At 51.1% G+C, this 24,266-nt stretch overlaps 11 protein-coding genes across 11 annotated transcripts; 6 read left to right on the top strand and 5 right to left on the bottom strand.

The window, feature by feature from the left end:
- Positions 1-128: 128 nt before the first annotated feature.
- BC939DRAFT_472308 (uncharacterized protein) lies at positions 129-1,397 on the bottom strand (the record flags this gene model as incomplete). Its single annotated transcript, XM_051558265.1, has 1 exon — positions 129-1,397. One exon carries the CDS (start codon positions 1,395-1,397, stop codon positions 129-131), a length of 1,269 nt encoding a protein of 422 aa, XP_051417862.1.
- Positions 1,398-2,916: 1,519 nt separating this feature from the next.
- BC939DRAFT_434143 (uncharacterized protein) lies at positions 2,917-4,506 on the top strand. The gene has a single exon (XM_051553337.1). It carries the CDS (start codon positions 3,133-3,135, stop codon positions 4,297-4,299), a length of 1,167 nt encoding a protein of 388 aa, XP_051417861.1. The 5' UTR covers positions 2,917-3,132; the 3' UTR covers positions 4,300-4,506.
- Positions 4,507-4,813: 307 nt separating this feature from the next.
- On the bottom strand, positions 4,814-5,895 carry BC939DRAFT_472306 (uncharacterized protein; the record flags this gene model as incomplete). Its single annotated transcript, XM_051558264.1, has 3 exons — positions 4,814-5,341; positions 5,478-5,543; positions 5,722-5,895. 3 exons carry the CDS (start codon positions 5,893-5,895, stop codon positions 4,814-4,816), a joined length of 768 nt encoding a protein of 255 aa, XP_051417860.1.
- A 397-nt stretch (positions 5,896-6,292) lies between these two features.
- BC939DRAFT_434141 (flavin monooxygenase-like protein) lies at positions 6,293-8,169 on the bottom strand. The gene has a single exon (XM_051553336.1). The coding sequence runs from the start codon at positions 8,072-8,074 to the stop codon at positions 6,311-6,313; it is 1,764 nt and encodes a 587-aa protein (XP_051417859.1). The 5' UTR covers positions 8,075-8,169; the 3' UTR covers positions 6,293-6,310.
- A 230-nt stretch (positions 8,170-8,399) lies between these two features.
- Positions 8,400-9,110, top strand: BC939DRAFT_4325 (uncharacterized protein). Its single transcript, XM_051553242.1, has one exon. The coding sequence runs from the start codon at positions 8,593-8,595 to the stop codon at positions 8,983-8,985; it is 393 nt and encodes a 130-aa protein (XP_051417858.1). The 5' UTR covers positions 8,400-8,592; the 3' UTR covers positions 8,986-9,110.
- Positions 9,111-9,316: 206 nt separating this feature from the next.
- On the bottom strand, positions 9,317-9,556 carry BC939DRAFT_381337 (uncharacterized protein; the record flags this gene model as incomplete). Its single annotated transcript, XM_051551755.1, has 1 exon — positions 9,317-9,556. A coding segment is annotated over one exon (240 nt), but the record flags the coding sequence as incomplete, so codon positions are not given.
- Positions 9,557-14,839: 5,283 nt separating this feature from the next.
- BC939DRAFT_498114 (uncharacterized protein) lies at positions 14,840-15,890 on the top strand (the record flags this gene model as incomplete). Its single annotated transcript, XM_051559776.1, has 3 exons — positions 14,840-15,023; positions 15,140-15,459; positions 15,612-15,890. 3 exons carry the CDS (start codon positions 14,840-14,842, stop codon positions 15,888-15,890), a joined length of 783 nt encoding a protein of 260 aa, XP_051417856.1.
- An 873-nt stretch (positions 15,891-16,763) lies between these two features.
- BC939DRAFT_434134 (uncharacterized protein) lies at positions 16,764-17,436 on the top strand. Its single transcript, XM_051553335.1, has one exon. It carries the CDS (start codon positions 16,788-16,790, stop codon positions 17,337-17,339), a length of 552 nt encoding a protein of 183 aa, XP_051417855.1. The 5' UTR covers positions 16,764-16,787; the 3' UTR covers positions 17,340-17,436.
- Positions 17,437-17,791: 355 nt separating this feature from the next.
- BC939DRAFT_376847 (cyclase/dehydrase) lies at positions 17,792-18,637 on the bottom strand (the record flags this gene model as incomplete). Its single annotated transcript, XM_051551696.1, has 2 exons — positions 17,792-17,941; positions 18,248-18,637. Coding segments are annotated over 2 exons (540 nt in total), but the record flags the coding sequence as incomplete, so codon positions are not given.
- Positions 18,638-20,009: 1,372 nt separating this feature from the next.
- BC939DRAFT_4188 (uncharacterized protein) lies at positions 20,010-22,384 on the top strand. Its single transcript, XM_051553042.1, has 2 exons — positions 20,010-20,133; positions 20,308-22,384. The coding sequence occupies exons 1-2, from the start codon at positions 20,121-20,123 to the stop codon at positions 22,293-22,295; spliced, it is 2,001 nt and encodes a 666-aa protein (XP_051417853.1). The 5' UTR covers positions 20,010-20,120; the 3' UTR covers positions 22,296-22,384.
- Positions 22,385-23,273: 889 nt separating this feature from the next.
- Positions 23,274-24,221, top strand: BC939DRAFT_472299 (uncharacterized protein; the record flags this gene model as incomplete). The annotated part of the gene is made up of 1 exon (XM_051558263.1): positions 23,274-24,221. One exon carries the CDS (start codon positions 23,274-23,276, stop codon positions 24,219-24,221), a length of 948 nt encoding a protein of 315 aa, XP_051417852.1.
- Between the last annotated feature and the right edge of the window lie 45 nt (positions 24,222-24,266).

Here is a 24,266-nt window from a genome sequence, read left to right as displayed (position 1 = left end):
AGTGAGGATGGAGAGAAGAGAGAAGGAGCCGAACAGAGCCAGGACCCACTCTCTCTTTTTCTCTTTTTCATCACCAAAACACTCGTCATGTGATATGGACTGGGAATTGTGTTGCCACCAATTTACTTTCAGTTGGGTGGTTGGTGAGCAGGTTCGGTTATGGACAGCACCACATCTAAAGACTCTAGGAGCCGCTGCACATCACCATGCTGACTCACTGCCTCGTCCAGATACAGCTGTCGAAGCCTCTTCAACGACCTCAAGTGCTGAACCAGCCCCTCCAACGAATCCGACCCAACCTTGATCCCGACCGAGGAAATATCCAGCACCTCAAGCGACCCTCGACTGGCCCACACTGTCGCATCAGAAAAGGCCGCAATCCTCAGTCGAGTACACCCGCTCACCAACAGCTCTTTGAGATTCGTCAACCTCGACATCAGCTCCAAGAACGCAACATGTGTCATACGCGAGCAGCCTGTGAGATCCAAGATCCGAAGCCGACTACAATGCTGTGCGAGGGCTGAGATGGCAGCGTCATAGATGAGTGTGTACGAAATATCGAGGTTCGTCAACAATGGACATTTCTTGAAGACAGAGCCAAATGCAGAGGTCGCAATGCTCTTGGAATTCTTGAGCTCGAGCATCCGAAGGTTCGGGCAGTTGTTGGCAATCGCCTGGACCATCGAGTTCTTATTCGCGTTCATCAGGAGGATCAGTGTGGAGAGATTCGGGGATTTCGCCAGCAGGTTCTCTAGCGCTCCTTCGGATATGAATGTGGACACCAAATGCAGCTGGACCAGCCGTAGTGGTGAACTGTGGCGACGGACACTACGGAGATGGATATGCGATAAGTCTGGTCCTACAATCCTGAGGTACTCGAGAAGCGAACATCCCGTCAGCATGAGGGCAACATCGTTTTCTCGCCAGTCGCCATTGCCTCGCTCCTGTACATGGACAACGATATCTAGACGCGACAGCCTCGGTAGCCGTGTTAGTCTGGAAGCGATACTAGAGCTGTTGACACCTCTGCAGAGCTCAAAGGCCAGGAACTGGACCTGAGGGATGCCCTCGCATAGGATCTCGAGACTTGAGGGGGCGACATGACAGTTTTGTAGCTTGAGCGAAGCAAGATTGGTGCATTGTTGGGCAACAAAGCGCATTTCGTTTCCGATAAGGCGGTGCTTGGCATCCATGTGGCGGATAAGTTGAGCATGATTGTCAAAGATGTCATGAAAGAGGCCGTATTGCTCTGCGGAGAAGAGACAGTATTCCCAGAGGAGAGGGGAGCAGATGTAGTTCCAGGATCGGGAAACAAGGGTAGCGGCGAGCAGAGAGTGTCTGTCGAGGTTGTGGCAGATTGTTGACAGCAGCTCGGGGATGTCCATGAGGGTGTTCATGCTGCGACGGAGTGTTTGGAGGAGAGGGGGATGTCGTTCAGAGGAAGGTTAATATGGAGGGGAGGGTGCGATCGAGGAAGTGGAGGAGAGAGAGGTCCCTGGGCATGGTTTTATAAACATCTTCCTCGGGTACGGTGCGGGCAGCATAGGGAGATCTGATTGGCAAGCAGGGCGCGACTTGGTGGTGACGCTTTTTGGTCGTGGCTAAGCGGCTGTGTCACCAGAGGACTTGAGGTCCAGTGTGTCCGTGCGAGAGGAGGGGAGCGAATGATTTTTGGTGGTACGATCTGGCCATTGCTTGTGGATGTCCGGTATGTGCGCTGTATGTGTATGTACATGTACATGTATATGTTGTATATGTTTTTATACATGCTGATGTGCGCAGAAAAAGATACAAAGACAGGACTCATCTGGAGAGATTAAGGTGTGCCAGCCAGGAAGTCGTGTGCGTGGAGTCGAGCCCCCTCGATTTCAGGCAATGAAGATCCGATCGACCACTCAACCACTCAACCACTCAGGCGCGTCCGATTGTCCCACCAGCAGCCAAACAAGAGGTAGGGGGGAAGGATGGCTACGCGTGCTCGTTTAGCCTCCATGCGATAGCAGACTGGAGGCAAGGGAAGGGAGACCAGTGGGCGTATGGAGAGGCGAGGACCACCCATTGAGTCGGTGTGAGGGTGTAAGGGTCCCAGGGAAAGGAGGAAAGACACGTCGTCCATGCTCCCCCTTCCCCTTTCCTTTGTTTAATCGTCTTTATCTTTTTATATCTTTCTACACATCTTTTTATATCTTTCCTTCCCCCCTTCCCTCCCTCCTTCCTTCCAATCACTTCCCACTCTCCACTTCCTTCCTTCCTTCCTTCCTCTTCCCCATCCCATCTGATCCCTTCCTGCCACCGCACTTCTGCATGCTTCATCAATACAACAGTGGTGCCCTCGCGCAGGAACAGCAACAGCAACAGCAACAACAACACTTCTTGAACCAGCAGCTCCAGCATCGACATCATCCACACCATCAGCCTCATCCACATCAGCAGGAGTCAAAGGCACAGCCACCGGTCCATGCACAGGCACAGGAGCACGAGCAGGAGCGGGGCTTCATCCAGGAACGCTATGGGGGCAACAACAACAACAACAACAACAGCAGCGGCAACAACAGCGGCTCATCAGTTTCGCCCTCACCGGCCCTGCTGATGAGCCCAACCATCCTCCCCTCCCAACACATCAACGAGCAAGAACATCTCCACCCCCATCTCATCCATATTCACCAGCAGCACATCCACCACCCCCATCCACAACTCCATCACCACCGTAGTGCCTTTCACCTCCAACAAGAACCAGCGATGGCCCAGCAAGGGGAGCCTATCGAACGAGGTCGCTCTGGGGCTGCCATCGCAGGATTCCACCGCAAACGCAGTCTATCTGTCCCCCTGCTTCTTCAGCAGCAACAGCAACAGCAACAGCAACAGCAACAGCAACAGCAACAGCAACAGCAACAGCAACAGCAACAGCAACAGCAACAGCAACAGCAACAGCAACAGCAACAGCAACAGCAACAGCAACAGCAACAGCAACAGCAACAGCAACAGCAGCAGCAGCAGCAATCCCAAAATGGAGACACCGATACAACCATCACCACTACTTCTTCTTCTTCCACCGCTACTACCGCCACCATCACCGCCCCATTATTGTCATCCTCCTCCTCAAAACAAACGGACAACGACGGCGACCAGGATATGGAAACCGACGATTCACACCCTTCCACTGCCCCTTCAAAGACAACACTCCACACTGCAACTCCAGACTACGCGAACTTACCACACCTCTCACGCGAATCCTTCCTCGCCTCCATCCCGCGTCCGCACCGGCACCGGCTCTATTATGCTCCCGCCCCAGGGTCCGAACGTGCGAACGCCTTACTCTACACCCATCCGAGTCACCACCATCACCATAATCATAGCCATAACCATAACCATAACCATGGCTACACACTTCGCCATCATCTCCATTACAATCCATTCACGTATCGCAAGTTCCCACCCTATCAGCATTGGACTTCTTCGGCCCAGCGGGATTATCATCTGAGGACGATCGGGGTCGTTGGACGGCCTCGGACTGTGCCACCGCTCTCGGCAGAGGGACGGTGGGAGGATGGAGGTGAGGATATGGTGCTACGGCCGCCACCGTTGTCGTTGTTGGTGACAGGATCGGGAGCGAGTGGGGGAGGAGTGAACAAGGCTCATTATCGGTCAAGACTACCGGTGCATTTGAGGCATATGACTGCGAGGACGAATCGACGGGCCGCTACCTGTGTGAATCCCTTTCAGGACGGGACTAAGCAATCTCAAGGGCGACAACAGCAACAACAACAGCAGCAGGATAAGCAGGACTATTATGGGTCTTTGTTGTCGAATCTGAGCATAAATGACGAGTTTTCGACTGGATTGACACCACCTTCAGCCCTCGCAGCCGACCCATCCACGGGCCTGAACAATAACAATGCGTCGTCGTCGTCGTCGTCTTCTGCAGGATCGAATTGGAGGAGACTGTCAGACTGGAAGAGGGTGTCGGCGTTTAGATTGGATCTGGAGGACGAAGGACAGCAGCGTGGGGGAGGAATGATCATGCGGTTGGCGACTAATGATCTGGTCACTACACACACTTCTTTATTGTCGTCTTCGTCGTCGTCGTTGTCGGGACTCAAGAGTAGTATTAATAGTGGTGGTGGTGGTGGAAGGCATTGGAAGAGTCAGCGTGGCGGATTGGCAAATCTGTTGCAGGCCAGGCAGGATGGTGGCATGTCTGGGACTGGATCTACTACAAGAGGAGTAGAAGGAGCAGGAGGAGGTGGGGGGAGTACAGTAGATCGGCTGGTTGAGGAGATGAACAAATGGTCTGTGTGAGGAATAGATCGATTTTATTTTTGCCACCAAAATTGCCAACCCCAACACCATATCTCGCCCAACCACAGATGAACGAAGAGTAAACGCAGTCGACCAAAGACTTGTAAATACAAGAAAAAAAAAACATGATTATAAACATTACCTTTTCGATCCTATCTATGCATACATACAGATGATTGCTGGCGCCGTCGTCGTTGTCCATGTCAGCATAGCAATATGGATGGAATGTAGCGCAATAGTGCCTGATGAGTTTCAGTTTTTATTATCATTTTATTAATATCTTTTTTTTTTTTTTTTTTTTTTTTTTTTTCGTGAATGATGCGAATTCCTCTCGACGCTTGTTCCCCGACGCTTTGTCCTGATGCTTTGTCCTGATGCTTTGTCCTGATGCTTCGTCCCTAATGCCTATCCTGAATGCTGTTATTGCTGTTGTGATGTGTGTGTGTTTGTGTGTTTGTGTGTTTGTGTGTGTATGTGCATGCGTGTGGGGTTCGCCTCAGACGATAGCTCGCCCTTACTTCTTCCCAAACTTGTTCTGCATCTGCTCCATTTTCTTTTTACTATCAGCCCTCGAGGCCGCAATCGCCTTCTCGACCGCCGACATTTCCTTTCCTCCTTTGCTTGCTCCTGCACTCTTGTTGTTATTACTGCTGCTGCTGCTGCTGCTGCTTTTTGTTCCTGATGCCGATACTGCTGCGCCCTTCTGATTCTGTTGCTTCTTCTTCTCGACCTTGGCTCCCTCAGTCTTGGCCTTCAACTTATTCACCTTTCGGTTCTTCCGCTCCTGTTTCCGGTCGACCTCACCCGTCAACTGGGCCGTGAAATCCCTCCCGCCGTTCTGTCCGTTGCCATCATCGTCGTTTTCGTCATCGTCAGAGTCTATGGATTTCGAAGATGGAGTAGGCAGGGGTGTGCCATTGGCGAGGGCCTCGGCAGCGGCGGCGTCCGCGTCCTCTTGGGCCTTCTTTTTGTGCTGCTCAACAATTTGGGACCATGAGGCTCCGACTCCGAGTTTGATCACGCGTTCCAGGCGTACTTTGTCCTATGCGATAATGAGAGATTGAGTAGGGAGGAAATAGTGGAGACAGTTAGAGGAGGGGAAGGGTTGAAAGGTTGGAAACGAAAAGAAAAACACACACACAAAAAAAAAAACAGGCTGTAGGTTGTCAGTGGCATACTTTGTCGAGGAGGTCGACTTGTCCGCGGATCAGGTGCACTGGGATCTTGGTCATGATCTCGGGGATCTAACAAAACAACAAGGGGGCGTTGAGGACGAGTAATGGGCTGTCAGTATACTTTCAATATTCCTGGAAGGATTCCTTCCCTCCTAATGTTGTTTCCTTGTAACAACGCTCCTCTTCTTCTTCGCTGACGACCGAGGGGGAAGGAGTTTTTTTCTCTTTCTTTTGCTTGCTTGCTTACCTCAAAGCACTTGAAATGGTACCACCGGAACTTTGCAAACTTCTTCTTCTCCTTCTCGGACTGACGCTCCATGCGTCCGACCCGCAAAGACTTGTTCGGGATCACCTTGTTGCATTTCAAACAGACACTCTTCTGAGACTGGGCGTATTCCACGCAGTATGTGATAACAACCATGGTCTCGGGGGGTTTTTTTCTTTCTTCCTTTCTTTGTTTTTTGTTCTGTTGAAGGGCTTGCTGGACTCTGAGTTTGGAATGAAGGAGGAGAATTGAGTTGAAGAAAAGGGCATTTTTTTTTTCCTTGAGGTCTGTTGTTGAGAGTGGCTTGAGGATTCCATGGGTGACTATTAACCTTAATACACTTATGCTGTGAAATCGTGCCTGGATCACACCCCCTCCTCCTCCCCCCTCAAAGTGCTTCGCCGAGGCACCATGGAGGAGTCCATTTCCGGAACCAAGCTGGCTCGCTTTCCAACAGCTGTCTTTCTCTTTTTTCTTTTTCTTTTTCTTTATTCTCATATCAATCACTAAACTGCATTAACCGGTATAGGATAGCAATACCAGTAATAAAACACGAAAAAAGAAGGGCCGCTCAAAGATCCACAAGGTTTTCTTGCGGCTGTACCAATACCCCGTTCTTCTTCTTCTTCTCCTTCTCCAGCAATTCCTCGGTCTCGTCCCTCAGGTACTTCGAGTCCACATACTTCTTCTTCCCCGAATACCCCCAAATAGCCTGCCTCGCCGCCTCTCCCGCCTTCTCATCTCCCTGACCCCGCACCTCGTCCTCATCCCCGACCCAGGCATGAGGTCCCACCAACCGGAAATGCACTGGAATCGGCGGCCCAAAGATCGTCTCCAGCCACAACTTCACTCCCTCGACCACCCCAAACGCCCTCACCAGCTTCCCAAAGCTTGGAAAGCACCCAATCTGCTTCGCCAGCTTATCGTTATAGGGCGTGAAATCGACCTGAATCGTATGTCTGGGCGAATCCCCATACTGCTTCCGGATCTCTCCCTTCATCTTCAAAATCTCCTCGTCCATCTTTCCTGGATCGGTCGGGATGGGTTCCTGAAGCTTGGATTTACCGGACCACACCTGCACCAGGAGCCGGGTCTGGAGTTCTGCCACAGGCATGAGCGCGCCCACGGCCTGGAAGAGTCCGATGAAGGCCAGGTTCGGGTGGCGAGGCGGGAGCATATAATTCCAAAGCCAGACCTGGTTCTTTGAAAGATCGCCGTGCCCGTCCGTGAGGACCTCGGGATGGAGAGCAGGGAACGAGATCTTGTAACCGGTACACCAGAAAATGACATCCACCTCCTCCACCACCGTTCCATCCTCGAATTCCACACGTTTGCCTGGTCCAATCCGCTTGATGTTCGGCTTTGGCACGACCGTGCCCGTCGAGATCCGCTCGGGGAGAATGGAATTGATTGTCGTATGGGCCTCAAAGGGTCGGCGCTTCGGTCGCATCAGCGGGTGCACATCCGGGACCGCGAGACTGAACAGGAATGCGGCCATGAGTTTCAGAACGATAAACGGAAGGAAGTAATTGAATCGGAGGGTGTAGTAATCCAGGGGCTTGCCAAAGAGCCAGCGGGGGGCCACCCAGATCGGGGACCGAATCGCGAGATACACTTGGGATTGGTTCATCGACAGCTCCACCGCAAGGTCGACAGCACTGTTCCCCAATCCGACGACTACCACCTTCTTGTTCTTGAACTCGTCCGGGGATCGATAAAAATGCGAGTGCATCTGTTGGCCCGTGAAGGCGTCTGGGTCTGAGGCGTCCATACCGGGGAAGGATGGGTACCGTGGGACGGAGTGGTGTCCAGTACACATCATCACATAATCAAACACTTCCTCTTGAATCTCTGACGTAGCCATCGTTGAAGATGACGGCGGCGTGGGTGCGCCCAAGGAATGTGAGCGCACCAACCACCTTCGCTTCTCATCCTTGAGCTCCTTGACCTCAACGACCTTTGTCCTGAACCTGATATGTTCCACCAGCTTGAAATGTGCCGCATAAAGATCAAAGTACTGGACGACCTTCTTATTATGCAAATACATCGGCCAAGATCCTGGGATCGCATAATCCGAAAACGTCATCATCGGTTTCGACGTGTTGATGATCGTGCTCTGATAAACGGATGAGTGCGGGTCCGTGTTCTCGGCCGTGACATCCACATAGCGCCAGAGACCACCACTGTAGGACTCTTGCTCGAACCCGACCACCTCGAGATGCTCCGGTTCTTCAAGGCACGATTTGATGGCTGCTAAGCCCACGCAACCAGCTCCAATCACTGCCACTCGCTTCTTGGCCCTGACACCCGGATGTGCCGTCGCTGCTGGTGTCATTCGCGTGTGTGTTCCTGCAGTTAAGATGGTCCGGAGTGTGGGGTAGAATATGTACGAAATATGGAGTGTGTTTGTGTTTGTGGAGCAAGAGAAGTGCAAGAAGAAAGGAAGGAAAAAGAAAAAAAAGAGAAACGATGAAGCCCTATCCTTTTGAGTACCATGTACATTTCTGTGAGCCCTCTTCTGAATGCTCGCATCGGCTTGGAGGAGGAAGGGAGGGAGGGGGCGGACTAGATTGTTTTCATTGTCCTCGACACGTAATCCTCGTCTAGAACCACGCGCCTTCTCGATCACTTTCTCTCTTATTGTTGAGCCGCAGCGCCGCGTTCTGTAACTCCTTCATTTACTTGTGAAAGTATTATTTATTATTTCTGTTGTCTCTAATCCCCTGTCTCTTTGTCCTCTGCCATTAAGGCGATTTACTCTTCTGATAGTACAACCCCCTAGAAGAAGCATGCACATTTATCTAGAGTATGGTCTAGGACGCTGTATTCTAATGCGCAAACATACATGCATGCATGCAGGTGGTCGCTATCAAACAATACAGAAAGAAAGAAAAAACACCCTCAAGAAAAGAGAGGGAGAGGGGACTGAGATTTTCCAAGAAAAGGGTATTGACAGTATCGAAGATGAATAAAACCAAATGGAAGATAAAACCAAAGCCAACACACATCGGGGGGCGCAAGTGGAAGGAAAAGAGAGAAAAGATCATGTCCGTCTCCCGAAAAAACCATCCTTTAGCGCGCCGTGCTGTAGCCGCCGAAAAACCAGTATATCAAAGAAAGAAAATGTCCAACAAGAGTCTGCTGCTGAGATGGTTTCATGGTCCGTCAATCCAAAAGAGCGAGATCGTCGAAATCCACTCCCATTATATCCCGCGCATATCCAGGTCCAATTGTGTCCTGTTGTAGAAGAGTTGTAGTCCCATCAGTGTAAGGAACATATACGGTGTCCATGTTTCGAGAACCAGCCTTATAAAAAGGCGGTCCAATCCCGGGGTTCCATGGAAAAGTCGGAATGAAGAGAGATGAGGGATCGACGCCTATGGAGGCATGGATATCATCGGTACCGAACCAGGGCCATCCAAAAGAGTCGGATTCGCCTGTCGTCAAGAGTAATTGTTCAAGTGCAAGGGTGGCTGGGCTGACGCAGCCTATGCTCTCAAGTCGCACTCCATCCTGTCTCGGTCTCGGCGGCATCATCAACGCGTCCTGTTGCACAGATGCTGCCCTTGACAACGAGGTGGCGGCGGAGGCCGTCCTGGCGCGAGAAGGGCTTGAAGCATGTCGGGCATTTGTAATTGCGCTCTCCCTTGTGGACCGACGCCTCGTGGCGCTGGAGATCGTGCTTGCGAGAGAACGCTTTGGTACAATGGAGAGCGGGACAGACAAATGGACGGACCTGGCAAGGGTCGTGGGTCCGCTCGTGTGTGTGAAGGTTGAAGAGACGCGCGAATCGACGACCGCAGCCAGGGTGGATACACAAGAAACGCTTGTCAGCGTCGGGCTTCTTTTTCCTGGTGGACTTCTTCCCCCCAAAAGGACTCGCCAGCTCTGGGCGAGTCCTCTTGCATGGGTTGGCCGGGGTGGCATCGTCGATACTGGTGCGGTTGGTGGCGCGGCCAGAGGCGAAGGAGGAGGGCGCCTTTCGCTTGAATCCAGACATGGCGCTTGCGGATGCCTGGGACCGCGAAGGGACGTACTCGTCATCGTCGTCGTCAAGGTCATTTTCGTCATTGTCCTCAGACGAGTCAGCCTCATTGTCGTCCTGTTCATCACCCTGCTCCAGGTCCTCGCTCTCAGAATCCAAAAAGTCTTCAGAAAGGGCCTTGACGGGAGCGGGAGAAGGCGAGGGCGAGCCAAGGGAAAGGTCCGAGGCGGAGGAGGAGGTGTCAGACGCGTTGTCGTCCAAAAAATCAGTCGGGTGATGAATCGCGGGCGAGGCCATGAGGAGCGTTGCAGGCTCAATTGTATTGTATGCACAGCCCTCGAGAGCAGCGGCGATGTCAAAGTCGTACTCGGGAAAGAGCGAGCACGCGATGACGGGGGGTTGGTTACGGCCATGGCTATTACCGCAGCCGTTGGCCATGTCCTGCCCGGCACCAAAGAGGACCTGGCTCGTGCGTTTATTGTCCCACCCAAAATCGGCCAGGTACGGGGTCTCGAACGGAGTGTCGAGATAGGGTGTGAAAGGTGTGTTCATGAGTGACGGGGCCGACTGCTGAGATTGCTGACTCATGAGGCCGTCTGCGCAACTGGCTCGATTCATAGCATTGTCAAACGGGTCCTCATTCAGATGGATCAGGGCGACTGAAGGGGCACTGTGGCTACTAGCAGACTCTTCTAAAAAGGCAGAAAAGCCGTCGAATCCAAACGAATCCATAGACCGGTTGTTGCCTTCGGGCAGGTCCATGGACGGGGTCTGCGGAGTGCAAAGAGGGTTGGTAGTAATGATGTTCGTAGGATGCTGCTGTTGCTGTTGTTGATGTTGAGTGAATTGCTGTTGCTGTTGCTGTTGCTGTTGCTGCAGCTTGAGGCTTTCAGCAAAGAGGGGATAGTCAAAGGCGGATTCGTTGGCCTCGAAGAGACAGAAATCTTGGCTGATGGTGTTGGCGTTGGCGTTGGCGTTGGTGGGCATGACGATGTTGTTCTCACGGAGGAGCGACTGAAGGAGAGCGGAGGCTTCAGGGGGAATGGGTACAACGCGGGGGCTGGCAGTGGGGGAGTTGGCAGCAGAGTTGTTGGTGCCCGAGGTGGTCAAGGTGTTCAAGTGGTCAGACATCAGTCAAGTCGAGTTGATGTCAAGTGGGGGATAGGATAACAGTATGCTTTTTCTGACGGGAGAGGAGAAGAGAAGAGAGGAGAGAGTCCAATTGAGGCTCGGATACGGATGCTTTATTGAGATCTCCCAGTGGTGCGCTGCTGTTAAGAAAGGGCTATGCTTGCTTTCTGGAATGGGGGATGTGAATTGGGTGGCAAAGGAGAAGATTGTCCGATGGAAAAAGGTGAATGAAGGCGTCTTTCCGGCACTGAATGGAATTGTGATGAAGGACGAAGAACAAAAGAAAAAAAAAGAGAGAGAGAGAGAACGTAGACGACGCTATATAACAAAGCCAAAGAAGCACCCCGTTCCTTGTTCAACCATGGCCACCGATGTATACGACGTATGGCCCATAGACCCGTGCACCAATTGGGCCTTCAGCCAGGGACCACATAAAATGCATTTCCTTTGGAAAGAGCGTATGTCCGAGTAGAGTCGAGTCGAGGCTGGGGGATACAATTGATCATATCGCTGCCCGAGAGCACACGACCGACAGACTGCCCCCCGCCGTCCCATTGCCATTCAGCATGGAGAGGGGGAGAGTGGAAAAAAACACATCCAAAACCACGCTCGTGTCCTATAGGAGGAGTCGTGTATGGTTAAGGTCAAAAGGGTGAGGAAAAAGGAAAAAGAGAATATGCACCACGCCGCAGTCGACCTCCCTATTGTTTGTGGGAGCGAGAGATAGATAGAAAGATATCGGGACAAATTGCATAACAGCAATTGAGAGAGACTACTACAGTAGTTGCCCTCGCCATCCATTTGTCTTTTCTCCCGGCCCTTTTGTTTAAATGTTGCATCGTGGCAGCTTTACACACAAACGACGTTTACAAATAAAAAGTACAGAGCGACATCCTTCTTCAGATGCGCCCATTGCTCCTTTGGTGGCAAAGATCAAACCAGAAAGCGGAGAGAGGGCCCACCAATAAATCCTAATTTGTCACCCCAGGTATCTGCCCCATTGATTTGCATACGCGTTGAAGAACCCGCCGGAACCCACCTTCTAATACAATAGTTTGATCCGCTGCGGCCCCCTCCGTCTGATGGTCTGCATGGAGCAATGGAGTCATGAAGACGATGGCTATCATGTCGCTTTCTGAGGCGCACGCGGACAATAGACTAACAGACATAACAGATAGAAGGAATAAATAGAGCAAACAGCGCTATGAAAGGAGGGGGAGGGGAACCCTGATGTTCGCTCGTGTAACGCGGGGGAGCAGTCGATTCGACTCTCTTGGCAGGATGTGTCAGGTTGCATCGCCACACCATGCATTACATATATATCACACGTGTCCGAGGAGGAAGTAAGGAGGGGGATCCCATCCGGAGATCCGTTTTCCTATTCAGTTCCGCAACTTGGGCATCAAGTCCCCGGACCGTATAGCAGGCTAGCAGCCATTTATTTTCCACGATAGCAGATATGGCAACGTGATTTCTTTCCACAGTCTATTCATGCCGTATCTCCTTTTGAGCGGTCGCCTGAAATACCGCTGTTTTCCAGCTAGATGCTTTTCTAAGAGTGATGCATAGATAAAGCAGGACCGGGTTGCGACTATGCTTTGGAGGCAACAAAATAACAAGAGCGCGGCTGTTATCGTTGGCATCCTCCTCCTTTTGTACTTCAAAACAACACTATCAGACAGTCTTCCCGCCCACACGACCACAGGACAGGGGCTCCACTTGCCTGAAGTACAGTTCCTCGTTGAACAATACTTGGACGTAGCGGATGTACCGGCATTTCTCTTACTCTCTCCGTCATTACTCAACATTGGCACCCTAGGGCCGATACTGCATCAACAGCCCTCCAGATTTCTGCCATCGAAGCCCTCGGACGCGCATTCTCCGTCTTGATCGGAACGAACTTCATATTGAGCAATTGGTTCACATCCTTCGCAGGAACACGGTCCCTCAGCTATCATCAGTACTGCAGACCCGCACAATTTTCTCTCGGACAGAACACACAATCGTTTGACGTTCCAGTCCATCAAAGGATACTTTCCAGCTGATGAACATCCTCAGGAGCACGTCCGGAACTTCAAGAATTTGACCAAAAACAATGAGTCGGGAATTGCGATTGCTTTCTGTTGAGGGCTGGAGCGACAACTGGGCGTCCTCATACGGTGAATCACCATGGACCCCCTTTATGAGCTGCTCCGATCACACCAACATCTCTCTTTTCGACTGTAGGGTAGGGTACTTGAACATTTCACAGGACCTTGCAAAGACTGGACCTTTCAAGTTTCAGCATTCGCAGCCTTGATGAGACCACCATCAAAGCCATCGCCGTCAACAACCATAGCAGCAGCAATTTTCATACCGACGTATCAAGCACTCTCGGATCTGCAGGCTTGACACCACCGACAAGATTTCCGTGAGTACTGGATCCCAAGCTCAACGAGATGTTTTCCGCATCCCCTGTTCGGCTGCTCAACCTCATCGTTGTAGAATGTCTGCTTCTCCAGAGCCCTTGTTGAGGGTGTATGGACAATGGCGATTACCATGCCCCTCTGTGTGGCCCTCTGAACAGTTCTTCCACTCTTGTAAAACGGAACGTGGTCACATCTCGGATCCTTGGAGGCCACTCTGGAGGGTTACCTGTCCAGGATGTGATGCAGAAGGGTTCTACACAGAGACAAGCGTGCCTCCAAAAAATAAAAATAAAATCGACCTCTCTATCAACGAAATGCGTCTGATAGTCCGGTAGCTTTCAACATTCTTGGCATTTTGCGACTCTTCAAGAAATTAGCCTTGCGTGACTTCGGCAGCAGCTACGCGGGTCTATGGGTGTCAGCGTCCTGTCCAGGCCATGGAGATCATTTCGGCGCACACGACTCTAGCCTAGCAAGTGTTGGAGGATGGGTGGCTCCCATGGGTTTGTTAGGAACTGAAGGGGTCCATGATGCTGCGGAGGAAGGATGCCTATTGGATAGTATGGCATTGGGAGAGCTTGAAATGGGAGGACCAATACATCCGAAACTTCATGCAGCGCTGGCTAGGGTAGGGATATCTGTATGGGATGGGATTATGAAGCAATGTCGGTGCTGATTACGGATGGTTACAGTTCCTGAGAGCCGGGTCTGTTCCGTATCCGGAAGAGGAAAAACAAGGGCGCGTGGGAGCGAGCAAGAGCCAGGAATGAGCTGTACTTGTCTCATGCTGCATCATCTAGGGGGTGGCGCCAGTGTGTGAGTGCGCCTCGTTTCAGCGATGAGAACCCTGAAACAAATAAAAGCGACCAATTCCAATCAAGATAAAGTTCTCGTGGCTAACTTTGTCCTGAACGACCGTGCCCCGAGACAGGGACAGGAACCGATTGTGATGGCTGGCATGGACAGCACACACCGCTGTTCCTTTGACCGATACAGTGGTTGCATGGGATAGACTACTTTTATATCGATACCTAGTCTATCGATGGACAGTGAAATAAGACATTTGTGTAAAGACGTACTGTACTAGCGGGTGAACCTCCTAGGGGGAATGAGGGCTCATTGGTAAACAATTTTTGCTTGTCGGAGAGTTATTTGATAAGTCTCTTTTTTCAATCGTATGTAATCCAAACCTACGCGTCCTATCCCACTTGCAGACTAGCTTCCCTGGCCGGTCTACTGCTAAACGAACCATGCCACCTAAGAACCTTCCGTCTTTGTGTCATCCATGGAGGGAAACCAATCCTATTTAATAACGGCCCTTGTCCTCAAGGGAAATCGTTTTTCAATCCTCTCTCCTCTCTGCTTCTTGATACCCTTTCCTTCCTGTACTTCCGCACCCTATCTGCCCTCACCCCTTCACCCCATCGCTCCATCTCTACTCTTCCCGCGCTTTCTCTCTCCTCCTCCTTCTCTTCCTCCTCCTTCTCTTCCTCCTCCTTCTCTTCCTCCTCCTTCTCTTCCTTCTCCTTCACGCACACACCACTCACCCACTCACTTTAGTGAAACTACTTCCAGCATGAAATCCACCACACTCGCCAACAGCGTTCTCGCTGTCGCAGTGACACTCTTCTCCATCCTCTTCACAACCACCGCCCATATCGCCATCTCAAACCCACCTGCTCAGGCTGGACCTTGGTCCCAAAGCCCAAGGAGCGATGTCCATGCTTGGATCGGCTTTGAAGGCAAGCCGTTTCCTTGTGGTATGTAAAGCACACCTCTCAGCACCACAGTCCGCATCTCAGCGCAGAAGTTCCGCTCATTGACTCGTCTTTACCCTTTTTTTTTATCTCATCCAAATTTACGACTCGGTCATCAGGCGGCTATAGGAAGGGTCCAGTAACGACCTATCAGGCCGGCCAAGTGATCAACGTTACGTTCTGGAACTTCCAGGTCAAGGACAGCACTGTATTCCCTCCACCTGCAGGTGTGCCACAGGCACGGCATGGCGGTGGTGCTTGCGAGTTCTCGCTGTCGTACAACGCCGGAAAGACCTGGCATGTCATTGGACAATACACCAAGACCTGCCCAGATCTCTACTACCGGTGGCCAGTGCTAGTGCCGAGCAACGTCCCTAGCTGTACAGATTCGGACAGATGTCTATTCGCGATGTCATGGACAGCCTTTTCAACGAACCAGGTGAGGGATCTTTTTTTTTTTTTTTTTTTTTTTTTTTGGTATTTTCAGCTTTGCAAAGAGTTTTTGAGAGAGGAGGGTAGCCTTCTTTGATAGTGACAACAGACTGTAGTATACTAACTTCTCTTCACGATTTACATTTTTTTTTTATAAAGTTCTATCATCATTGCGCGAATGTCATCATCGAAGGCAAGGATCAAGGTGGTGCCCTGCCTCCACTTCAAATGACTATTGTTGATGTGCAGCAGCTAGGACAACAATTGGATACTCATGCGGATGGTGACAAATTATCTACGACGTCCACGGGCCCCCAGTCTGACGAGCTGGAGCAGAACCTGAGCGGGTACTTCGCTGCGGGAGGCGGTGCAGGAACGAGCGGACTAAACCTTGGCCTCATCCGTAGTAAGCCTAAGGCAACTCCTGACAATGATTAGAGACTGTAGGAAATAAAAGCAAACAATAATAAGAGGAAGGGACTTGTGTGTGTTTTGATAATCTTGGAGTGTTGTTCATGTCTCCTTGGTGGTTCATATGGAGGGTATTCACATACTCTAGTTTTTTTTTATACCGCCATTTGCACAGTCATATTTATCCAACAATTGCCGACCGAGGTCCTGCTTGAGAGAATCCGGTACCTAGGTCGTCGTCAGTTCGCACGCTGTGTACTTGTCTGCAAGTCGTAGTATGCAACCTTTGGTTCGCTCGTCTGGTTCAGCATCTCATTCGAAAAAGGAAGAAGACCATCGAATCACGGCGGATGCGTCTGATATATCTCGGGTAAATAACATTGCGGATACGCTTGATCGTCTACCATGGCCACGACTGTCAGAGGTGCTGGAAAAGCTGCAGGGATCTCGTCCAACAGAATCTAAGGTCGCTACAATCACTCTCTACGTGACATGAACTTGCCTGTGCATAAACCTCGAAGATACCAGCTTTGGTGTTCACTGCTGAGTCTCGCCCCATCCATCGCATTCATCCTTGAACAGTCTTTGTCTTGTGCGCTGCAATCTTCCATACCGACCGATACCTGCGCGCCTTCTAGGACATCTGCTTAAAGGCTAGAAGGGCTCAAGCTGACTGAGATCTCTTTCGAACTACCCCAGAACATACTGAGGCCCGAACCTAAGGCTATCGCGCCATCGAGAAACCGTGGCAGCGCACAACAGGATATCGACATGCGATTTCCATGGCCCCTGAAGCTCGAATTGATACTATTGGGTCCTCGCAACTTTCTGATCCAATTCGAGAGCATCATCCGCTGGTCTCCGAAACTAAGGTCCCTCAAATGGGCGACAGCTACGACCTCTTACCTTTCGAGAAATCGCCTTATGTGCCTCCTCACGGCACAGGAAAGGTACGACGAGCAGAAGCCTCCCAGTTACGTCCGATTGGATCTTTGTACCTCACCATGCTGGCCAGACCTCGAGTCTATTACCCTTTGGATCTGGGGAAGTTATTACGAATCAGAGGATCATCAGATACTCCTCGAAACTATGCCGCGCCTTCGAAAGTTAGACGCGCCCGTGAATTATCCGGAATATTTGATTTATCAACAACTCGCGCAGCGATATAGCAGTATGCTGCGTGGGCTCAATTTGCGGACGTTGGAGTCACCCATTTCTCTGGAGGAGCTCAGGGAACTGAGCTGGGCGACGCATGTGCAGTTGAGCAGGCTGCGTGCATTGAGGGCCTTGGACCGGAGATATTCCGATGGTATATGGGAATCAGGTGTCCATTTCTGGAAAAAAGAATGTGTCCTTGCCTATCACATTGGCCATGGGACTAGGCCAGCTGGCAGGACTAACAGAGCTAGAGAAAATATAATCACTAGGATCTCAGGATATGACCAAGACGGGCGCGATGTGGATGTGGATGGCTGAGCATTAGTTTGCACTCCAGAAAATCAGCGGAAGGATCGTCCCTCATTGGGGAAATAAGTCAAGGCTCGGAGTGAGCGCCTATCTTCAACACGCATGGTATACGGATTCCGCGCAATGAATTTCTTGAGGATTACGATAGATAAGATTGCGAGTATGAGGGCGAAGACGATGACGATGAAGAGGTCAGACTGCGCCGCACATCGGATCGGGCTGAGAATGGGGAGGATATTTGGGCAATCTAGCAATTGGTGAGGACACCTTTCAATAGAATTACGACGTTATCCGTGTGCTTTATTAACAAGATAAAAAGATACGCAGGTTTTCAGAGCAGGCGATTTTACATTAAGTACAGCATCTAGATTGAACTGGCACAAGCTTAGGTATCTCTCTATCACGTTGGTCTATCTGATAACCGTTATTATGCTCCCGATAATGTGGAGGGTCTACCGCTTTCCGTATAATTCTTCCGCACGATCGACAAATGCCTTCAGCATCTCCTTGCTGACCTGGTCAAAGAACAGCGACGACATGGACGCATGCACCGGCGACGCAAACTCAAACTGGATCTCAAAATCCACCCAGCACGATGGGTAATCGCTCGGCTTCATCACCGCCAGATTCGAGGGCGAAGATGTTCTTTGTATGGTTTGCTTTGGCGGAGAGGGGAGCGGCTTTTGGTGTGTAGGTATGCGAATCTCAGGGGAGGGAGATGGAGAAGGCACTCTCGAGGCTGAAATGGTGTACTTCTGTACCGGTGATACTTTGGATGGAGATGACGTTGTCCGGTTTTCGGATGTCCTAGGTTTTGGCACAGCGGCAGCACCGAACACGGCTGCGGCTGTAAGCTGGTGCCCAGGCTGATTTGACTGATTTGTGGGTGACGCTGGCGATGGCGGCTGTGGTGATACTGCGTCCGGCTCTCCTGCTAATCGTCTAAGTAAATGTGTCTCCTGTAGATCCTGGTCCATGGCTGCCTCCAGAGTCGTGTTCTTTGGGGCATTGGGCGTAAATTTCCAGGTTGTGGAAAGCTCTTTGAACAGTTTCGAGTCATACGAGACAGCGCGGACGGCCCATGGCTCTTGACATGTTACGGTAGAGACGTATCGTTCCTGGAGAGAGTTGAACCCAATCCCGAGTTCACCATGTCTCACGGTGACGGATCCTGAACTTGGCCCCGCTCCTGATCCTGCGACGGTGACTTGTTCGGATCCAGCAGGTAGAGGATCTGACATTTTCGAGTGGGTGCACCAGGGCAAGAAGTAGTGATAGTCGTCAACATTAGCAACGAGGCTGTAGAATTCCTGCTGGGAGTATTTGACAAGGGTGCGGTCCTTGTATTGTCGCGACGACGAGATTGGCTTGAGCAGGTTGGGTAGATCCGGCAGTTTCGGCAGGGTAATGAAATGACGTGGATGTTCATGTCTCCTGTGTCCAGAGAAGGCGACTGAATGCCTTGGAAGTCCTAGCCGTTGACCTTGCTGAGATGAACTTCTTGTGAGCCATGGTGCTGCCCCTCGCACGAATCCTTGCATCGATGCGTTGTTGAATGTATACAGTCTGATCACGAACAGCATTCCGTGTGTACGGAGCCCATTTTTTTTAGTGGCAAAACAAACCCCAAGCTGATTGGTTTGATCCCTTCAGGCGCAAAAAAAACATGTCAATTGGGCGCAGGCATTTGTCAGTATGGACAGCTCCCGCCGCCCACGGCTTCGCAAAAGGATCACTCCATGCCTCATTCCTCATTCCTCATTCCTCATTCCTCATTCCTCATTCCTCATTCCTCATTCCTCATTCCTCTCGTACAGAGAACTGGCACCGCCTCACGCATTCGATTGGATACAACCCGGTTCGTTGACATACACAGCCCAGTCAGATATCCAAGGGTCGGCACGCATCAAATACTTCGTCGATCCTCCACACTGTTCACATATCCTATGCTTTTGGTCTCAATTGGTCCGCTGGAGGATCGAGTTCTGAGAGGCCTACAGTCCGTCTACATTCAGGAAAAAAATGCATACCGTATTCAGGTCCATATTATTTACAGATCTGACCTTGGCCTTGAGTAGCCCCGGCTGTTTGTAACGAAGGCATTTGATCCAGGTGCACTAGCGATCAATTAGAGGAAGGAATCGCTAGTATCGCTCAAGAAGTGCTCGTTCCGCAACAAAGCGAATGACATGGTAAGACTGATTTTTTTTATTACTGACCATCGTTCCGTCGGCTGAGGTTAACTTCGGCCATGACAATACCCTGGGATACGAACGTTGAGCTGAATAAAATATCTAACTTTCTATACACGAAACTCAATAGTCGATCTGTGCATCTTTAGGCTGGTGGCGGCGTGAACCTTATTGTCATGCATGTTCTCTCCCTGTTTTCCACAGCAGCTTTCCCATCGCCTACTTGTGCCATCTCGCTGCGTTGTCATCCAAACAGCAGCTCCTATCCATGGAGTTGACCCCAATCGCAGTTTCTGTCAGCTACAGCGCAAGAGCCTGATCGACCGATTTTATTATGGTTCTCAAGGGATGAAGGGAATTGCACGGACAAAATAGACCTTCATCGCGAGGAATTTGGCTGCACGGAGAAATGAGGTAAAGGGAGAAAGAAGTGAGTTATAGTGCGCCTTATAAAAGAAAAGGTTCGGATCCTACCTTCTATTTATCTACGCCAAAAAGTAGATACGGATTGATTCGAAGTGGTCAACAGAGAATGTAGCAGATAAAGAGAGAGTGACATAGTCTAGGCTGCGGCGTCTATAGAGAGGACAAAGGGACGATGGTATTCAAAGGTTCGTCATTACCATTGTCCTCCTAACGGACGCGCATTGAGCGTGTCGCTGTTCTGGAACGTGTATATGGTGCATATAGCACATGAGTCATGAACTCTTTTGTAAATTGCCGCAGCAGGACAATATAAAATCTCACTGGCCCTCTCTCTCATTTCATGGCGCACACGATAACAGCAACGCCAGCAACGATAGCAATAGCGACACCGACAGATATGCCAACAGCAACAACCATAGTGACACCGACAACAACCATGACGCGCGCACTCGACCTTCCAGAAATCTTACTCCAGGTGGCCTTCTATCTCAATGCAGCCGATGTTTGGGTCTGCTCCTATGTCTGCAGATCCTTCTACAGCGTCTTTGCGCCCCTCGTATGGAGAGACCTTCATTTCGGGACCCCATGCAGACTTGATCCCGAACAGGCGCCACTCGCAAGATCCTTCAAAATCTTGACCCACGTCGCCGCGACTGATGTCTCCGCCCCCGACCGTACAGCCGACGGTGGTGGACAGGAGCCGAGAAATCCATTTTTGGAGACCTTTCAGAGCAACGCTCCGTGGGTCAGGTCGTTGACGATCAACAACCAGGACGCAACTCTGCCGCTGCAACTTGGAATGGTCTGTCAACAACTCGAATCGATAACGATCGCAGGACTATCTCTGGACGAAAAGAAGAACCACGTAGCAGAGCACTGGGACAGCTGCAAGTTGATGATGATGCGGAATCGAACCCACCTACGGTCCCTAACATTGGTCGATTGGTTCTATAGTCCCGATAAGAAGGCCCAGTATGGTCGACCAGTCTGGAACCCGATCTTGCGATGCACCCGGGCCTGGAATTTACGATCGCTGCGCCTTGAGAACTGTGCTATCCGCGGAAAGCATTTAGAAGCATTTTGGAAGGTCTGTGAGCGCCTCGAGACTCTGTACATGGATCATACCAGCTTCGATTTACCGCTGCGACCGACCAGGAATAGCCTGAACAGGGCGGATAACGAACCTACGGCAACTAATGGAACACATCTCGCGCCGACGCCAACGCCAACGGAAAGCACACCCGTGCAGTCGACCCATCTCCTCCCGACAACTCGATTTCCACGACTAAAGGAACTCACTGTGATAAAATTCCCGCGCTACGACCAGCTCCAGATCGTCAACTTGCTTATCGCCCAATGTCCAGAACTCCAAAGCTTGACCTGGAGCATCTACTCTACGTGTGAAACACCAACTACGGAGTTTTATCATCACTTTGCAGCGGGCACATGGCCAAAATTGGACTCGATTATAATCATGAGCCACAGTGACCGGTTCACTGATGAGCAGTACACACAGTTTCTGCGAGCGGCCAAGATACCACTTCGTTGCCTCAATTTATGCGTTGCCTGGACCCAGACTGAGGCATTCGACTTGTTGAAGGCACACCATTTTTCCACCCTTGAGACCATCATTATTTACAACCGCGAGGAAGTGAGTAATGACTGGGCGTTAGAAGTTCTCACGAGCTGTCCGAATCTGAAACTGCTTAAAGCAAATGTTTTACACGCGCAACAGTTCCTTAAAAACATGAAGCCGTGGGTGTGCCTGGGACTGCAAGAACTGGACGTTTTTATTAATATGGGCTTTCCCGACAACGCACCCAACCGCAGGCTAACGGAGGAGGAACATCGACAATGTCGAGCCGTCTTCAAGCAATTGGCTACCCTACGGGAGTTGCGTAACCTGGATATGCTGATTTTGTATCCCTGTTTGTATACGAACGGCCAGCCAATATCGGGCTCGAACCACCCGCAATATTCTCTCACAGCACTCCCGATGCGATTGGAAGCCGGTCTGGACGAATTGGCGAGCTTGCGCAGGTTACAGAAGATTAGCTTCTGGGGTGGCAAGCACGTGGTGCACCGGCGGGAGTTGGTCTGGATGGTCGATCATATGAAGGCGCTGAAGGCTATCAGAGGGGCATGGCGCACGGCGCCGGGAAAGACGCACTTTGTCCAGGATAATTTCCTTCGGGCAGGAAGACATCATAAATGGCTAGCCGAACGCGGAATCAACACGGATGGCTGTCAGATTTTTGAACGAGATGAGAATGAGCTGGACAAGCAGAGTTGCGGAGAATGCTGTGCGCTTGACCAGGATATCCAGGAGGGTGATATAGTAAGCTAACTCGTCTAGTAAAGCAATTCAAGCTGTGACTGCATGGCGCCATTTCTATTCCATCATGAGCACGGTGATTTCGTCCCTTTCTCACCCCCCCCCCCATAAACGCGGCGACGCTTATCGCCACCACAGACACCGTTACGAACAACAGTGGCAGCCAAAATAAACGACACAGAACCACCAATGACAGGAGTCGCGGTCTTCGTACTGTCCCTTCCGGAGCTTGTCCTCAGGATATCGTGGCACCTCGATGCATCCGCTGTCCTCGCCTTGTCTGCAGTCTCGAGACCCTTGTATGCCTCGTTCGCACCTCTGGTCTGGCGGAACCTTCATTTCGGACGGCCCTGCAACATCGACCACGACAGTGCACCCTTTGCACGGTCCATCAGCCTCGACCCTCTTCCCGCCTTTCTCTCCTGCTCAGAGAAGACTGAAAAAGAGCAGCAGGATGAAGCGCTAATCGACCTTCTGGACAAGACACCCTGGATAAGGTCGCTCACAATCCACCACCAAAACTCCCTCATTCCGTTGCTGCTAGGAGAGGCTTGCAGCCGGCTTGAGTTCATCGCTATGGAAGGTATACCATCGTATATGACGTGCAACATGAGACAGCACTGGAAAAGCTGCAAACGGATGATCCGACGAAATTCTGGTCATTTGCGATCGCTCGTGCTAGTCAATTGGGAGTCAAAATACACAAAAGGCCACCCAAAACAGCGGATGTGGAGCCCCCTCTTGGACTGCACACAAAGTCGGAACCTGCGATCGCTGAGTATGAGTGGTTGCAAAATCCCTGTGGAGCATTCGAAGGCGTTCTGGGAGATATGCGAGCAACTGGAGAAGCTGACTTTGGCTAGGATCGAATTTGACCCATCGGTCTCGCTACTTTTGCCCGCGGACGCTACAAAGACACAGACAGAGCTTTCAGCGATGACGGGGGCGGGAGTTCGGTTTCCGAGACTCCAGGAACTCACCCTAATCAACATGGCATCCTTAAGCGGCACTGACCAACTCCACCTGCTCATTTGCCAATGCCCAGCACTCCAGACCCTGCTTTGGAGACCCACATATGGAAGGGGCTTTCCCCACGCTGAATTCTGTGCCTTGTATATCGAATCCAAATGGCCAGATCTTGATTCGATAACATTCAAAGCCGCTGGAATCAATATACCAGAGGAGAGCCATTTCAGACTGCTACAGGTTGCCAAGCAACCCTTTCGTGTTCTGGACTATCACCTGTCAGGACTTGGGCCCAGGACACTGGAGCTGCTTATGGACCAACACTTTGCGACCATGCAGTCGATCGACTTGTGCTACCTAGGCAATGCTGGCAAATGGGCGATCAAGGTTCTCACGTCATTCCCAAGGCTGGAGCGGTTCAGCGCTGAAACTATCTTTGCTTCGCACATCCTTGAGGGTGAGCCGTGGGTCTGCCATGGGCTGAAGGAGCTGACGGTTTTCATTGATATGGATGTTGTTGAACGTGGCCAGTTTAGAAACCAACTTTCAGCAAAGGAAATCCAACAATGTCGCGGCATTTACAGGCAGCTGGCTGCGCTCAGGGAGCTGCGTGTCCTGGATATGCTCTCTAAATTCGACACTATATGGGGTTCAATGGGCAGTGCTTTGAAAGTTCCACTCCCATTCTGTCTGGATGCAGGTCTGGAACTGATGGCTGGCTCGGTCAAGCTGAAGAAATTCAAGCTCTGGCCCGGGAGAGAGGAGGTGAACGAGAGAGAGTTGGCCTGGATTCTGGAACATTGGAAGCAGCTCAGACGCCTTGATGGGGGATGGTGCTGCACAGCGGAAGGCGGCTTCTTTCTCTCTTTGGCAGGCGAGCAAAAAAAGTTGCTGAACAAACACGGGATCAACATCACGGAAGACACTTCTGATGACAGGGCCGTAGAGGCTCGCCTTCGGTGGAACGAGTGATGTTCATTTGAGGGGCATTTATTATAATAAAAAAGGGCCGAAAGA

The sequence above is a fragment of the Gamsiella multidivaricata genome (assembly GCF_025024155.1).
Source record: "Gamsiella multidivaricata strain RSA 2152 chromosome Unknown BC939scaffold_1, whole genome shotgun sequence".
Taxonomy (NCBI): Eukaryota; Fungi; Mortierellomycota; class Mortierellomycetes; order Mortierellales; family Mortierellaceae; genus Gamsiella; species Gamsiella multidivaricata.
Note: the sequence above shows the minus strand (reverse complement) of the source record. Positions and strands in the feature narration are given on the sequence as shown.

What these genes read in the sequence shown, in the direction of transcription:
- BC939DRAFT_4325 (XM_051553242.1), top strand. Translation starts at nt 8,593, where the DNA reads ATGCAGGTGGTCGCTATCAAACAATACAGAAAGAAAGAAAAAACACCC.
- BC939DRAFT_434141 (XM_051553336.1), bottom strand. Translation starts at nt 8,074, where the DNA reads ATGACACCAGCAGCGACGGCACATCCGGGTGTCAGGGCCAAGAAGCGA.
- BC939DRAFT_434143 (XM_051553337.1), top strand. Translation starts at nt 3,133, where the DNA reads ATGGAAACCGACGATTCACACCCTTCCACTGCCCCTTCAAAGACAACA.
- BC939DRAFT_434134 (XM_051553335.1), top strand. Translation starts at nt 16,788, where the DNA reads ATGTGCCTCCTCACGGCACAGGAAAGGTACGACGAGCAGAAGCCTCCC.